Raw genomic sequence first — 14,452 nt, forward strand, 5'->3', positions numbered from 1 at the left:
TGAATTTAAGGTTAAAAAGGCTTCAATTATGATCACAGAAACATGCCTGCATGAACAGATGGCAAATAAGATCTGAGGTAATTCAGACAGAAAGGAGGGAACTGTGGGTGGGGAAGAAGTTAGAGTCTCGGATCTAAAGCTCTGTTACAAGGCACCAAGGTCAGAACTGATCAGATCTGACCACCCAAATGTTGAATGGGAGGATAACTGACAACACTGGATCCACTGTAATCTGTTCTCCTTGACCTTTAATGCAATTGGAGCTACTTGGGCTCTGCTCTGATGCTATAATTTCTTCAGCTGCTCCACAATGTGTAACCTACCACCCATCCAAGGCACTTCATCTCCATCACCTTTAGTTTTCTCAAATGCTCTGCCTTCAATGCCCTGGTTTCTGTACCATACAGTATTATAGGTTCATATGTAGGTACTAGGCTATCTGCCTGAAGACATTTATAAGCCTAGCCAGAATGTGTTGGCTTTTGCCACCCCCTTAGATTAGTTCCCTGTGCCTCTGTCCAGCACAGCCATTGAAATGATCCCTGGGGTAAACTTTCTGTTTCCCGTCCAGTCATCAAGGTTTCTTTTGAAGAGGGTTAGCGAGGAGCTCTGCCTAATGTAGATTGGAATCTTGTTCCAGAGCATGGGAAGTCTCTGGGACAGGAATCTATCCCACCAGCATGTCCTATTTATTGTTGTGGTGAGGTTTAGATCCCTGGAACGTGTGGCTCGAGGGGATATGGTTTTCTTTAGGTGGAGCATGTCCATCAATTCTGGATTGGATATGACCTTGTATGTCAGGTAGAGATCACCTCTGAGGAGGCGGTATGCAACTGAGTACAGATGGAGTTTCTTCAGTCGAGCTGCATAGGGCATCTGCATGAGGCCAGTGATCCTCTTGGTGAGGTACTTCTGTGGTCTTTCCAGTATCTAGAGAAGAAGAAAGAGCCTAAATGGTCATTCCTAGACTTGGAGAAAGCATATGGTAAGGTCTCAGGCTGATTTGGGCAGCCTTGCAATGGTTCAGAGACCCAGAAACATTGCTAGAATTAGTGCAAGCTATATACAAGGACCCAATGATACACATACAAACAGTGTTGCACCGTTGTTTTGTATAGCTTACTTTTCAGCTTCTTTGCCATTCTTCTGTCATACACCACCCATGGCACTCTTTGACCACTAGTTGTGGCCACTTTGATTCTTAGCTTTGACCTCCTCATTCAGACTTCCCTTCTTCTCAACCGCACCTCCCAGGTACTTGAAGGTGTTAACTTGTTCCACTATTTTCCCTTTTATCTCACTTCTCAGTTTCTTCTGATTTCCCCCATACTGTCATGCATGTGCTCAGTTTCATCCTGTGTGCCTTCAGTTTTGCAATCTATTCCCCTATGCTTTGCTTTGTTCAGAGTCTGCCTGTAATGCCACACTGTCTGCCTACAGAAACTTTGTTGATCTGCCCCTATGACCTGTTAACTAATGTATTTTATCACCTGTATGAAAAGTAGTGGGCTCAGAGCTGAATCCTGATGCACACCCACTTCCACTGAAAACCCCTCTGTGAGTCTGAACACTGTTTGTATGTGCATCATTGGGTCCTTGCACATAGCTTGCACTAATTCTAGCAATGTTTCTGGGATTCTGAACCATTGCAAGGCTGCCCAAATCAGCCTGAGACCTTACCATATGCTTTCTCCAAGTCTAGGAATGACCATTTAGGCTCTTTCTTCTTCTCTAGATTCTTCTCAACTATCTGTCTCACTGCAAATATTGGGTCGGCTGTGCTACATCCTGATCTGAATCTGAACTGCTCACCTCCAGTCTTACTTTCCAATATGCATATTCATTTATCAACCACTCTCTCCAGAACTTTCATACAGTGTGACAGGAGTTTGATACCTTTATTCTGCCCAAAGTTTTAAATGTCTCCTTTGTTTCTATATACTGGTACTAGTATGCTTCTTCTCCAGTCATGTGGGATACTCCTTTCTTTCCATTCTGGTACGAGTACCCTCAGGACCCATTTCTGACCCAACTCATCCAATATCTTGATCATATCTGCCATGACCTTGTTAGAGCCTGCTGCTTTCCCTGACTTCATTTTCCTTAGTGCTGTTCTTACTGCTTCTAGGGTGAGCTTCTTTCATTGTAGGTTGTGTGTCTGGGACAGTCAAGCTTTTCTGGGTTTTTCTTCATTAAGAAGCTGCTGAAAGTACTCCTTCCTTCTGTCTTTGATGTCCTATGGACTGATGAGAAGGTTGTTGCTGGCGCACCTTATGAAATGTGTCTGTCGAAAGTCTTTATCTTTCTGACTTTGCCTTGCAGCCTGATATAATTTATTTCTGCCAGTTACCAAGTCACTTTCCAGAAGCTGGTAGAGTGCCTCTGATGCCTGGTTCTTTGCTATTGCAACTGCTCTATTAGTCTCTTTGTTAGCCAACCGGTATTCCTTCTTAGCCTGGTCCATCTCTTCTATCTCCCACTTTTTCCTGCACTCCTTAACTCTGATGGCTTCCTGGCTTACTGCATTCCACCATCAGCTTTCCTTAGGTACCTTATTCCATACCTTGCTTGTCTGGGTATCTGTTCTATAGTTCTCACACACACTGTTTTGAAGCTGTACCATTCTTTCTCAACTTCAACTATTTTTTCTTCTTCCTGGGGTGCTAGGGCCCTAAATATTTCCTTGAACTCTTGTGCTTTCTGTCAAGTCAACTTTTGAGTCTTCAATGTAGTCTCTGTTGACCTTACAGTCTTCTCTTACCACAGCTTGCAAATGACTGTAGCAAGCAGCAATTTATGTTGTGGGCTGACTGTTTCACTGGGGATGACTTTGCAATTACTGATTCTACCCAAATGCCCTTTCTTTCCTAGGAGGAAGTCTACTGAGTTGCATGTTGACCATTCAAGCATGCGAGCTTGTGCCCATTTCTCTTGCTGAACCATGTTTTGGCCACCAGCAAGCTATTTGAAGTCTATAATTGCCTCTCCTCCTTTATTCTTGTTGCCCCACCCAGGTGAACCCTGTCAGTCCTCATATCTTGTTCTGTCTGTCCTGATATATACACTCATGTCCCCCATTACCAGCATCAACTCATGTTGTCCGACGTTATCTAGTAGGTTATGCAACTATTGTCTGAATGCACATTTTTCCTCACAGTCACAACCGCTGTGGGTCATACACCAAGATTATTAATGCTGCCCTACCCTTACACTGGAGTATGATTGTCATGAGTCAGTCAACAATTCTGATGACATCCCTCAATGTCTTCTGAAACCCTTCCCTCTCTACAATTCAATCACCATTTCTAGTCTGTCCTTCTCCTGAGTAGTACACTTTGAATCTCAACCCAAGTGGCTTTGCTGCACTGCCCTTCCATTTTGTCTGCTGTATACAGACGATGTCCACCTTCCTCCTTACCATCATTTCATCCTCTTCCAAGCTCCAGCTTTACTATCATTTCATCCAATTTCAAGCTCAGTCCTGTTAGTGAATGTATATTTAGTGTAGCAATACTTAGATCATGTTTGGCAAGTTGACTGGTTTTACATCTAGGTTTTGCTCTTCAGAGCTTTCCCAGGTTACCCTAGCTGGGCAAATGGACACGAACCACCCAGTAGGTTATAGACCCAGGGATGCTGGGCTTTATGGTGGGCACATATTGGCCAATGGGGCACAGAGACCCCTCTGACTATCAGCACGGGTCTTTGCCACAGATCAGAGTAGGCTGGGTCCTCAACCAACTTATCAATGGCAAATACTCATGCCCATTTTTGGCAACGTTAGTCATTACGATCCAATCACCACCTACACCCAGTTTTTACAGCGAGTGGCTGGCCCTGACCTGAGTCACAGTCTATGATTCGTGTTCTCCTATCTAGAAGATACTGTGCACCACAAATGATGTCTAAAGTTGTTAGTCTATAAAACTCTTCCCCCAAAAGGCACCGACTAGAGTCTATGCTGCCCCACATAACTCCATTCTTTGGGTGAGTTTGAGGTGGAAACACACACAGCATGTTTTTTAGGAGATGGTAGAACTCCAAAGATTCACAGGGAGAACATACAAACTCAATATAGGCATTGTCCAGAGGTCACGATCAGACGTTTTACCTGGTTAATGTGAAGCAAAAACTTTAACCATTATGCCAATTGTACTCTACTAGGACAGACAAGTCTCATATCAAAATATAGTGAAATAAAATTAAGCTTTAGTTTGGCAGGGAAAAACAGCCAACAGCATACCCTTACATCAACTTCAGAAGAAAGGTAGTCGAGTCTAAATGAACTGATGAGACATGAATAACTGTCAGGTAACCAGAAGCACATAGGTTCACTACCACTGAGGTGGCCTGGCTGCAGTAGTGAAAGTGAAATGGTTGACTTTGACAGTCAAAAACAAGTCTTTTTGTGGAAATATTCAGGGCTTGAAGAACACAAAAATGTGCACAAATGAATTTTATATGCGTGTGTATAAAGTATGACTGCATTTGGAATTCTATTACCTGCAGCACCAAGAATCATAAGCATTGCTGAATAGCTGCAGCACAGAATTCCCGGACAAACTGAAAAATATGCTATAAGAGGGATAACAAGTACAGGAATTACTAGGCTCTATCCACCTACACAGTAGAACCTTCTCCCATACAGGACAAGGAGTAGGATGACAGGATTTGGAATGCTAAAGAATATTTCAGAATATTGATCCTGGACAAAGTCCAAGTAGGAATCTCTGTCTGTAGAATAGCAAGGAAGGGTCCTTGGCGACATATAAAACAGCAGAAAAACCAGTAGCAGATTAGAGAATATGGAAAAGGGTCATATATTTAGGCTACAACCATCTACAGAATAGGAGGAGAAAGAAAAGGATGACAAATTTTGAGTAACTATAGAGTATGCCAGGCTATGGACACTGGCAAAACCTAAACAGGACATCTGCCCACAGGACAACAAAGGAAAGGCGCCTGTTACATGTAAAGTAGTACTTCCTGTTAGAAATTAGCATAGAGCCAAGCTGACATTCAGTCTTTAGAATACATAGTTTAACCTCTGACTTTTAACTCGTGAGACACACAACTGGACCTGTAAAGAAGAAAGATGGAGAGGGGCTTGCACAGAGCTAACTCGTATAAAGTTCATAACAAGTAGGCATCCAAATCATCAGTCAGTTTTGGTAACTATCAGAATAGAAGGCTGATAGAAATATCAGCTCTATAAATGAATAAATGTTTTAGGCAAATACTAAATTCTATGCTGAAATAAGAGGCAGGGATTAAGGTTCAGTTGCTGGTTGTATGGAGACATACCAAAAACAGTGCAGAAAAAAAACAGACTCCAAAGCCATATTCTAGGGCAATACCAATACGGCTGGTACAGCTAGATAGTTCTCAATCTCCCCAAGGAGACAAAAAGTAGTGTCTGTTAAATGACTGATGAGATTTCTTTACACTATTATAAAATAATTTCTGGATCAAAGGAACCTCTGAGGTCAGAATGAGGAATATTGACTCTGACTCCACAAAGCCTACTGGTTCTAAACAGCTTGATTCCAAAAAGTCACTTTGGCACACTGAACAGCAGCTGCCTCAACTTAGCTCGATGCTGACAGGGTTAGGCCTTTCCATGAGCTTGTAGATATCACATCAATGCAGAAGAGCTCACTTCCAAAAAGGTTGCAGCATTAAAGAACATCTGGGCACCAACTCAAACTCGACACAAAGAGATGAGGTACATACGAGAACAAATCCAAAGTGGGCTTGGTGCCCACAGACTGAATCTGAAGCCACATCAGACAGAAACATCTTCCCAGTGTCAATTTTCTCAGTGTTGATTCAGCACCTAAGGTAGTCACTGACTGTCTACACCCCAAACAAGGGGTCAAAGAGACATCTTACTTAGGTGATGATGTTAAAGCCTGTGAGGGATACTAACAAAGAGAACCTCAGTGTCAAACATAACATGGAAAGGATCACCCAAGAAGTGTCCTGCACCTACCCCTGGCACCAAAGTTGAAACAAGGTAGGAGGTAGCCATCAACAGAATCAAATCAAAAAGCTATAAGACTACAATTAACATCAAAGCTAGACTGGAATGGTGAGAGGGTCCATATAAAAATTTGCCATTCATTTTGGAACAAGTATTAAAAGTCAATGTCTGCATAATTTTCGAGGCAGCTGAGAAAGCAAATTAAGGGATGACCGGAATGGACACTGAAGCCAGAACTGGGCTGGTGAGAAGGTCCAGCACTGAACTAATTCCACTCAAATTCAAATCAAATGCAATGACCTCAAAGCAAGTATTGCACATACAAATAATAATCTCTACAGACTTAACAAGGCTAATGAGCCTGAGAGAAAAAAAACAACTTTGTCTTATCTTAAGCTTCACCAGTAAAATACATGAACCAGGATGGAAATGGGAGGCAAGTGGTTACCAGAGTGCCCGAGAAATAGACTGACATAAGTCCATTATTGACACCAAAGTAATCTCTAGCCATTTTGAAGGTCAAACAGAAAAATAGGTTTCATACACTGAGAAGAAAATATAAGAAGCTCAATGCAAGATGAGTACAGATGAACACTAACATGCACAAATGCAATAAAGCTGAGGAGATTATTTGTTAGCATAAAGTTAAATACAAAAAATACCTCTGGACAACTCTAAAATAAGTACCAAAAGAGCTCGTACCAGACCGAAATAAGACAACAACTAGCATCAGAGCCAACAGTACCTACATCTTCTGACAAGTAACAGTTGTATGAAGACACAGACATGAATACAAATGCAGTTTCCAAGGACTGAAAAATACATTTTGATCCCAAAAGTAGTTCAGGCACTGCAGTCATCTGGTTAACCTTCTAAATGTTTAAAGTTAAAGTTCAAACAATAAAAATAGTGTATCCTGAATACACATAAAATAGTACGAACATAGTGAGTAATAAATGCATCTATTCATAAGATAAAGCTCACAGAGAGATAATGGCAGGAGAATACGATGTATCAAAATTCAAAATTACTAACCTTGAAGTCAGGGATTAAATTGTCAGAAATTACTAGGGCACAGCAAGTGCACTGAATAAAACATAGACCTTCAGCAAAGCTCTTGGAAAACAACAATGAAAGATCTGCTAAGATAAACAGTAGCCTGAGAAAGCCAGTAGATATGCAATAAGAGACTTAAAGAAGGTCTTTCTGCACACAGAATTGTTGGAAAATGGGAGAAGCCAGGTGATCTGGAAAAACTTTAAGTATTGAGCTGCCACACTCCAGCCAATCTCAAGTCGTATAGGTAGAAAATGGTGGACCAATGCTAGCAAATACATTTTTCTTACTGAAAGTGGTCAACACTTAAAAAGGTCACTTTCATTAAGTGTAGTCCGTCAAAGTCATAATCAGCAAACTTCATTCCAAACTACAGGCTACTACCCAGAAAGAGAATCAGTCAATACAATTCTAAAAATATATTTTCTTCTGAAGGCAGCACTGGTCCCATGACCTTTCAGATTCATACACGTATTCAAAGGAGCAAACCAGTAGCTGACTGCCCAAAAAATGGCATTAACATTGGAGTAGCCAAAGATGTTTTAAGAATTTTACAGCATTTTTTTTGCATCAGAAGTAATATTTATTCCAAGTTTCACTTGTTCAAAGGATGACAGGTACTTACGTGACTACTGATGTGTGAGGGTCTTAAGAAGCCTAGCCTTACATTCCCATGGTAGCATTTTGGCCCTTGTTTTTTGTGTATGAATAACTCAAGTGTCAGGCAGAACAAGGATATGTTGGAACATTTACTTGTTCCCCTATCCATGAGGGACATGAGTGCTAAGCTGGGGGTGAATTTGAATTTTCCCACCCATTTGTCCAAACTATGTTCGAATACAGTAAGAGAATTACTTTACTTTGCTTTATGTGGTGTGAAAGATGATTCCATAGAACCAGTATTCTCTGTGATACATACCTATCCCTCCAAGTCTTATTTATATTGCAAAAGAAATCAAGGTCACTTTAGTGGGTGTTCACACTAAAAGTAGACTTGTGAATGTGTAATCGATCAGAAAGGATACAGTCTGTTTATACTCTATATGCAAGGTAGGTTGCCTCTTAGCAGACTGTATTATACGGAGATGAAAGACAAGGCTTTGAGACGGTCTGCAAACTTTTTATGGTTTAAGCCCTTGATCTTTTTTTATTGAGAAAGTGCTGTGGTCTTTACAGATATGACAAGTGTTTGGACAGGTACATACAACAACCAGCCTAATGATAGATGAGTTCAGTGGAATGATTACATCCATAGACCTGGAAGCCATATCTTTGATTAAAAGCTGTTCAGTGAAAAAGAACTTTCTTACAAGAATGAATACATGCTGATCAAAGGTCAGTGTGTTGTTTGCATAGGCTCCCAGTTCCCTGACTACAGGCTCAACGTTCAGGATAGTTGCAAGGGATATCATGACTGCTGAAGGATACTACTACACACTTCTTGGCATTTAGTTTTACTCCATGGTTTTGACACCAACTACTTTTTGGGAAAGGCTCTTTTGGAGGATCTTGGTGTAATCTGGGGAGTTTATGATAACAAGTTTACAGTCTTCTATAAGCAAGGTCAGCCATAAACCTTTAGCATTTGATCTGACCTCTGAGAAATAATGCCAAAGAAGAGAAGTCCAAGAATGGAAACCTTGACTATATTGCTAGTAGCAGGTCTTATGGAGGAGGAAGAGCCACCACCCTTAATTTTCTGGGAGCTGTTTGTGAGCCCATTTCCTATCCAACGAGTTACATAAGGATTTATATTTTGCTGGGAGAGTTTAACATTTCAGAGTGTGAGATGGGTGGTCTATATTAAATGTTCGAAGTCTGAAAACTTCGAATCTCATATGATCGACATCATATGAACGAAGTTTTCAAACATCAAACATTTCAACGAAGATCGCGGTAGGGAATTCTTCCCTTCACTTCAATGTACTGCGATCTCGGAGTTGCTATATTTAAGTAGCGGAGGGCATGGGGGGTGCAGGGGGGCTTGCCCCCCTGCATAGAGCGTTCAGGTAGTTTTTTTTTTTTTTTTTACTTTGTTTACATTTTAAGTTCGATGTTTGAAAACTTCACTCATATGGAGTCGACCATACGAGATTCGAAGTTTTCATACTTTGTACTTATAATATAGACCCTGAGATGGTGTGTACCGCCTTTGTGAGGTTTAGAGATGCAGTGCATATTGATTTGCCCTCATCCATTGTCTCAATAACCTTTTCAATTAATCCAACCAGTTAAGTAGGCAAGATCTGCTTTTAACAAATCCAAACTAGCTTGGGTTGAGAGTTTGTAGATTGCCTATGTCCTTATTTATAAATTCATAATGATCCTTTCCACAGTTTTACAGATGAGGCTGGTCAGACTTGTGGGTATATAATTACCCAGTTCTGTTGAAGGAGGGGAGAGGAGTTTTACGTTTGAGCTAAATTTGTTTGTTAGTAGGCTGGATATCATTTGCTATTAGCTCTGTGCAGTGTGTGGTGTTGTTTTTGAGGTTTCTAACACAAATGAAAAGGTTTTGTGGTTATCCTTTGCCTAGGTGGCTATTTTTGTCTCATATCTGACTTTAGGTTGATTTGTTTAGGGTCCAAAATTCTCAGTTATGTTTCGCAGGAGCATTTCTGGCATCTTGAGTTTTACTTTGTTTTTGCATGCAATGAGTTTTTTTTTTTTAAATGAAGAGACTGTATATATTTGGCATTGTATTTACTTTGAAATGGGACAGATCCATTTATGCAGCTATGTACAAGTACATAAAATTTGTCATTAAAAGATTCCACACAAGCAGTGGGATCATCAAGTTTGAAGAGGGTTTTGAATTTAGCTAAGTCATCACTGTTTCAGTAGATTAGCCTTAGAAGCATCTCAATACCAAGGTTTCTGTCTTAACATGAATGTGACTGCTTTGTGGTCCGATCTGACCAAGGAGGAAGTTAAAATTGATGCAGAGCAAAGCTGTCCCATACAGGTAAGGACCAAGTCCAGAATTTTATCACAGTTGGTTGGGGTGCAGTGTAATTGGTAAAGATGGTTTGTATTGAAGTCTAGACATTTCTGGGTGCACATGTTAAGGGATATACAAGTCTCCCATCTGATGGAGGGGTAGTTAAAGTTTCCCTAGAAGAATAGCATTTAGCTTAATGCACAGGGACTCCATAACAGTTAAGTAGGAGGTATGGGGTGAGGGGGATAGAGGGGGAACCTATAGTTAGCTATGATAATGATAAGGGGTTTTGTTGATAGCAAGTGGGATGTGGAGAAGTTCTAGGTCATTATCATGTCTAACGAATTTAGAGGTGAATTTTTTTTTGTTTAAGAATATGGAGACACCAGAGACTTTAGTGTCTTCATCTAGTGCAGTGGGTCTGAACAAGTGGTAGGTACTGAAACCTTACACTGATGGCGTACTCTCATTGGTCTTGAACCAGGTTTCTGTGACTACCCATATACTGATGTTTTCTAGGGAAAGGAAGGGTAGTTGGGAGGGGATTTTTTACAGCTCCTAATACTGAGCAGCAATATCTTTATCTGGATTCTGTTTTGATATGTTGGAAGCTATAGAAGACTGACATTGCTTAAAAGAGGCACTATGTGATAGACACGGGTTTAGCCAATATGCCAAAGCCTTGGAAGGATAGGTGCAGGCCATCCCTAGCAAAACAGTAGGGACTGTCTACAATCTCTTTCTAAGCAGAGGTACAGATTGTAACTCCTTTTAAGAACATCAGGAAATAAACAAATTGTTGAACTCAATAATCTTTTGTTCATATTGCAGCATCATTCTTGGTGGTGGCAAAATGATGCTCAAGACTAGATGTATACCTGCTTTGGACACATATTCTGAGAGCTCCATCATGTCTCCTTTCAAATAGTTCTGAGGGGTATGTCTTAAGTCATTTACACCCATGTGCCCTATGACTGTGTCATATGTGTACTTGTGTTGCAAGGACTTAAGGGCATGTGTGATGTAGCACTGACAGAGAACCTGTCTTTGACAGCCTGTTGAGTGGTGCATTGGTTGGTCGTACTATGGAGTCACCTACAATTACGATATGAAATTGTGTGGAAGTTTGCCTTATGGGCTTTTGGCTTGAGATAATATGACTCTCAGATGTATGCTTCATAGTGAGTGTTGTTTGTGTTGTGTGTTTGTGAGGTTGCTAAGGATACGTGTACATTTTGGAGGCCCTTGTGATTTAAGTAGGTTATTTTTAAGAGCCTCAGCACATGTACATCTACACATTTGGTCTGAGGTGTGCGTGAATGATTTAGTTAGGTGTTGTGTGGTACCAACACTTGCTTGTTATTTGTAGTGGCTTCATGTGAGAGATTTGCCACCTTTAACATTACATAATTATGTCTCTCACACACTGTGTCATTTTAAGTAGCAGGTGGTTGTCAGTAAACATAAGGCAACTGTTACATTGTCTGAGCATATCTATTTCATCCAAACTGTCTGTTAATTAAAATTTAATAATAAAAATGAGTAAAAAAAATTCTACTACTGCAAGGAACTACCAAAGCACTAAGATTAAACAAAAATGTTTTAGAATGTTTACTTCAGTACCAGTATGCTGGTACTGGTATACTTCAGCCGCGGTGGTACAGCAGTAGCGTTGTTGCCTCACAGCAAGAGGTTTTCCTGTTCGATTCTTGGCTGGAGTGCCTTCTGTGTGGAGTCTGCATGTCCTCCCCGCGGTCGAGTGGCCTCCGAAAGAAATGTGTGAATGGGCGTGCCTTCGCTGAAGGTTGGGCATCGGGCTGGCAACTCGGCACCATAAAAATCTACTGCCAATCATTAGCGGACCGGAGTTCTGCTGTGGCGACCCCTAACCGGGAAAAGCCGAAAAGACAAACAAACTTCAGTACCAGTATGCTAGCTAATGGGCACTATGACTTCAAAAGCAAAGAGCCAGAAAAATAAGGCAAACATTATATTCTTAGTTTTTGTTAATCATATATGGTTTCATTATTTCTGTTATTATGCTTCTTTGTATTTGACATTGTTATGTGTTTATGTTTTCCTTTTTTTTTTAATGTTTGTTCATTGTTTGAACACAATGGAGATTTAATTCAAGAAAATTCAATAAAGAGATTTAAAAAAAAAAAAGAAAAAAAAAAAGAAAAAGAAGGCAAACATATTTTAAAGGACTATGCCACAAGTTCTTGCATCCTTAGTAGTACTATGCCACAATTTCTTGTAACTTTAGTAGTACAGAGAAGTTCCAAAGATTAACCAAAGATGCTTTTTGGTCTGTTAATGCCAAAAGATAAACAAGAAAATATCAGTCCTGCTGACATGGGAGCATGTGACAGCATCACATAACATAGCAGTAACATACAACTGATCCCATGTTATCTGAGCAAACAGTTTATTTTGAGAACCCTGCACTTTAGTCACCCATGATACCATGACATTTTGTGCTATTAGTAACACATGAGGCAGCAAAAACAACTCCCGTCTTCAACCTTCACTCTTTTTTTTATACATACCATTATTACATTATCACTTAACATATGGGCACATACACATTAAAAAAATACACTAAAATGTTTTCCAGTCACATATATTATACATTACCTATATGTTCTTTCTATGTAACAATTGTCATTCAGTCCGATACCACATAGATTGCTCAGTTCCTGCCTTTCCCTTACCTCACTTCCCCCTCCTGAACATTTTTCTGCATGTATTGTTCCCACAAATTCTATTTATTTCTATGTAATTTTCTCGTCCCTTTTCTTAAGATTCCTCACTCAGCTATTTTATCTTTTTATCAATATTCAGTACTTCAAATACAGTTGGTTCAGATGTTAATTTCCAATGTCTAGTAATTGCTTTTTTGGCAGCCAACAGAATTAAACCTAATAAGGCCTTACTATGTCAAGGTGATGCAGATCCTATCCCTATCTCAAAAGAATAATTTCCTTAGCCATTCAATCACCCAATATTTCTGACAAAGTACTCTGTAGGGAATTTTTACAATCTGCTAACTTATTACACTCCCAAAAAACTCACATTCCCAGTTACATCTTTCCTTCTCATCACACTTCCAATATTTGTTATCATCCTGAGGAAAAATTCTTTGAAGTCTGCTTAGGGTACAAGAATACATATACAAATACTCCCAAACAAAAATTCTAAACTTTCTCAATTTTGTTATATGCTTGGCAGCCATACATATGTCCTCCCAGTGTCCCCTTATAAACTGCTTTTCCAGTCTCTCTTCCCAATCTTTACTAACCTCCCCAGATTGATTCTTATAGTCATTGTGCAATATTTTATATGCTCTACTAATTATTCCATTTTCAAACAGCAGATTCTGCTCTTTTTGCCAATATTCTGGTATCAATCCCTGGTAGGGGAAGACCGTCTCTAACCTGCAGTCCAAATTTCTTGACCTCATCCCACTCTATTACCTTTCTTCTCTAGTTATTTGCTCCCAATACTCAAGTTCCTTTGCCAGTTTTCTTCAGCAACTTTCAGCCTTGTCTTGCCCATTTTCTGTAATCCAACTTGCAGTCGGCAAAATCTCCTTTTGCCATCCCCATGTTGGCTTAATTCTTGGAATATTTTTTGCAACTTTATGAATATTAAATTCTGTATGGTTGTTATTCTTTTCCTTAAGGATCTGCATCCAAAATCTCACTCTCTCCTTATTTACTGAACCCCTCCCTTCAACTTCATTATCACCCCTTTCCTCTTTGAATTAAAACCTTCTCCTTGTGTTATGTTTATAAGCCTTAACTGTTTAGATTTAAAACATCACACAAAATCAGGTAATCCTAAACCACCTTGTTCTATTGGAAGGACCTTAAACTGTCACTCTTGAGCCTATAAATAAAACATCTACAGTGTTTCCACAACTTCATAATTAGACAGGCTCTGTGGTAAACTACAAACTATGAGTAAGTGTCATAAGACTATGGAATGCTTAACTTGTACCATAAAACAACTTATTTCCTGCACAACGGAACAGATTATATATAACCTTAAGCAGTTATACTGAAGGACTGCATTCTGAAATCATAGATTTATCTCCTGGTCAGCTAAATTTCCAGTGTTAACAAATATAAGGCATACCTGACACAAAAGTATATGCTGTGAGCACACAACAAGCAAGCTGCATTCAAATTTCTTGACAATCCTCTCCTTCTCTTGGTAATGCATGTCAGAAGTATCATCTGAAACCAACTCATATATAAGGATCTTCTCAGGCAACTGAATTGCTAATCGGTTTTTGTAGATTGCAATTTTCTTCACAAGCCTTCTGCACTTAATTCTCACTGGTGAGACAAAGACAACAGAAACATGGCTCCAAATGTTACATCACGACTACGGGTCAAGTGTAAATAGTAATCAAAGAACATTCCATGACATTACAATACAGCAGCACTGCAAAAAAAAAAAGTTAA

General features: G+C 39.8%; 1 protein-coding gene across 1 annotated transcript in view; it reads right to left on the bottom strand.

Moving 5' to 3' along the window:
* Nucleotides 1–14,452, bottom strand: part of IFT122 (intraflagellar transport 122) — a 2,412,356-nt gene that overhangs the window by 1,625,470 nt on the left and 772,434 nt on the right. The window contains exon 11 of the mRNA XM_044078630.1: nt 14,121–14,323. Coding sequence (XP_043934565.1) covers nt 14,121–14,323 — 203 coding nt within the window. The remainder of the gene's footprint in view (nt 1–14,120; nt 14,324–14,452) is intronic.

This window comes from Protopterus annectens, chromosome 7.part1, assembly GCF_019279795.1.
Source record: "Protopterus annectens isolate FY-2018-M chromosome 7.part1, PAN1.0, whole genome shotgun sequence".
Classification (NCBI taxonomy): Eukaryota; Metazoa; Chordata; order Ceratodontiformes; family Protopteridae; genus Protopterus; species Protopterus annectens.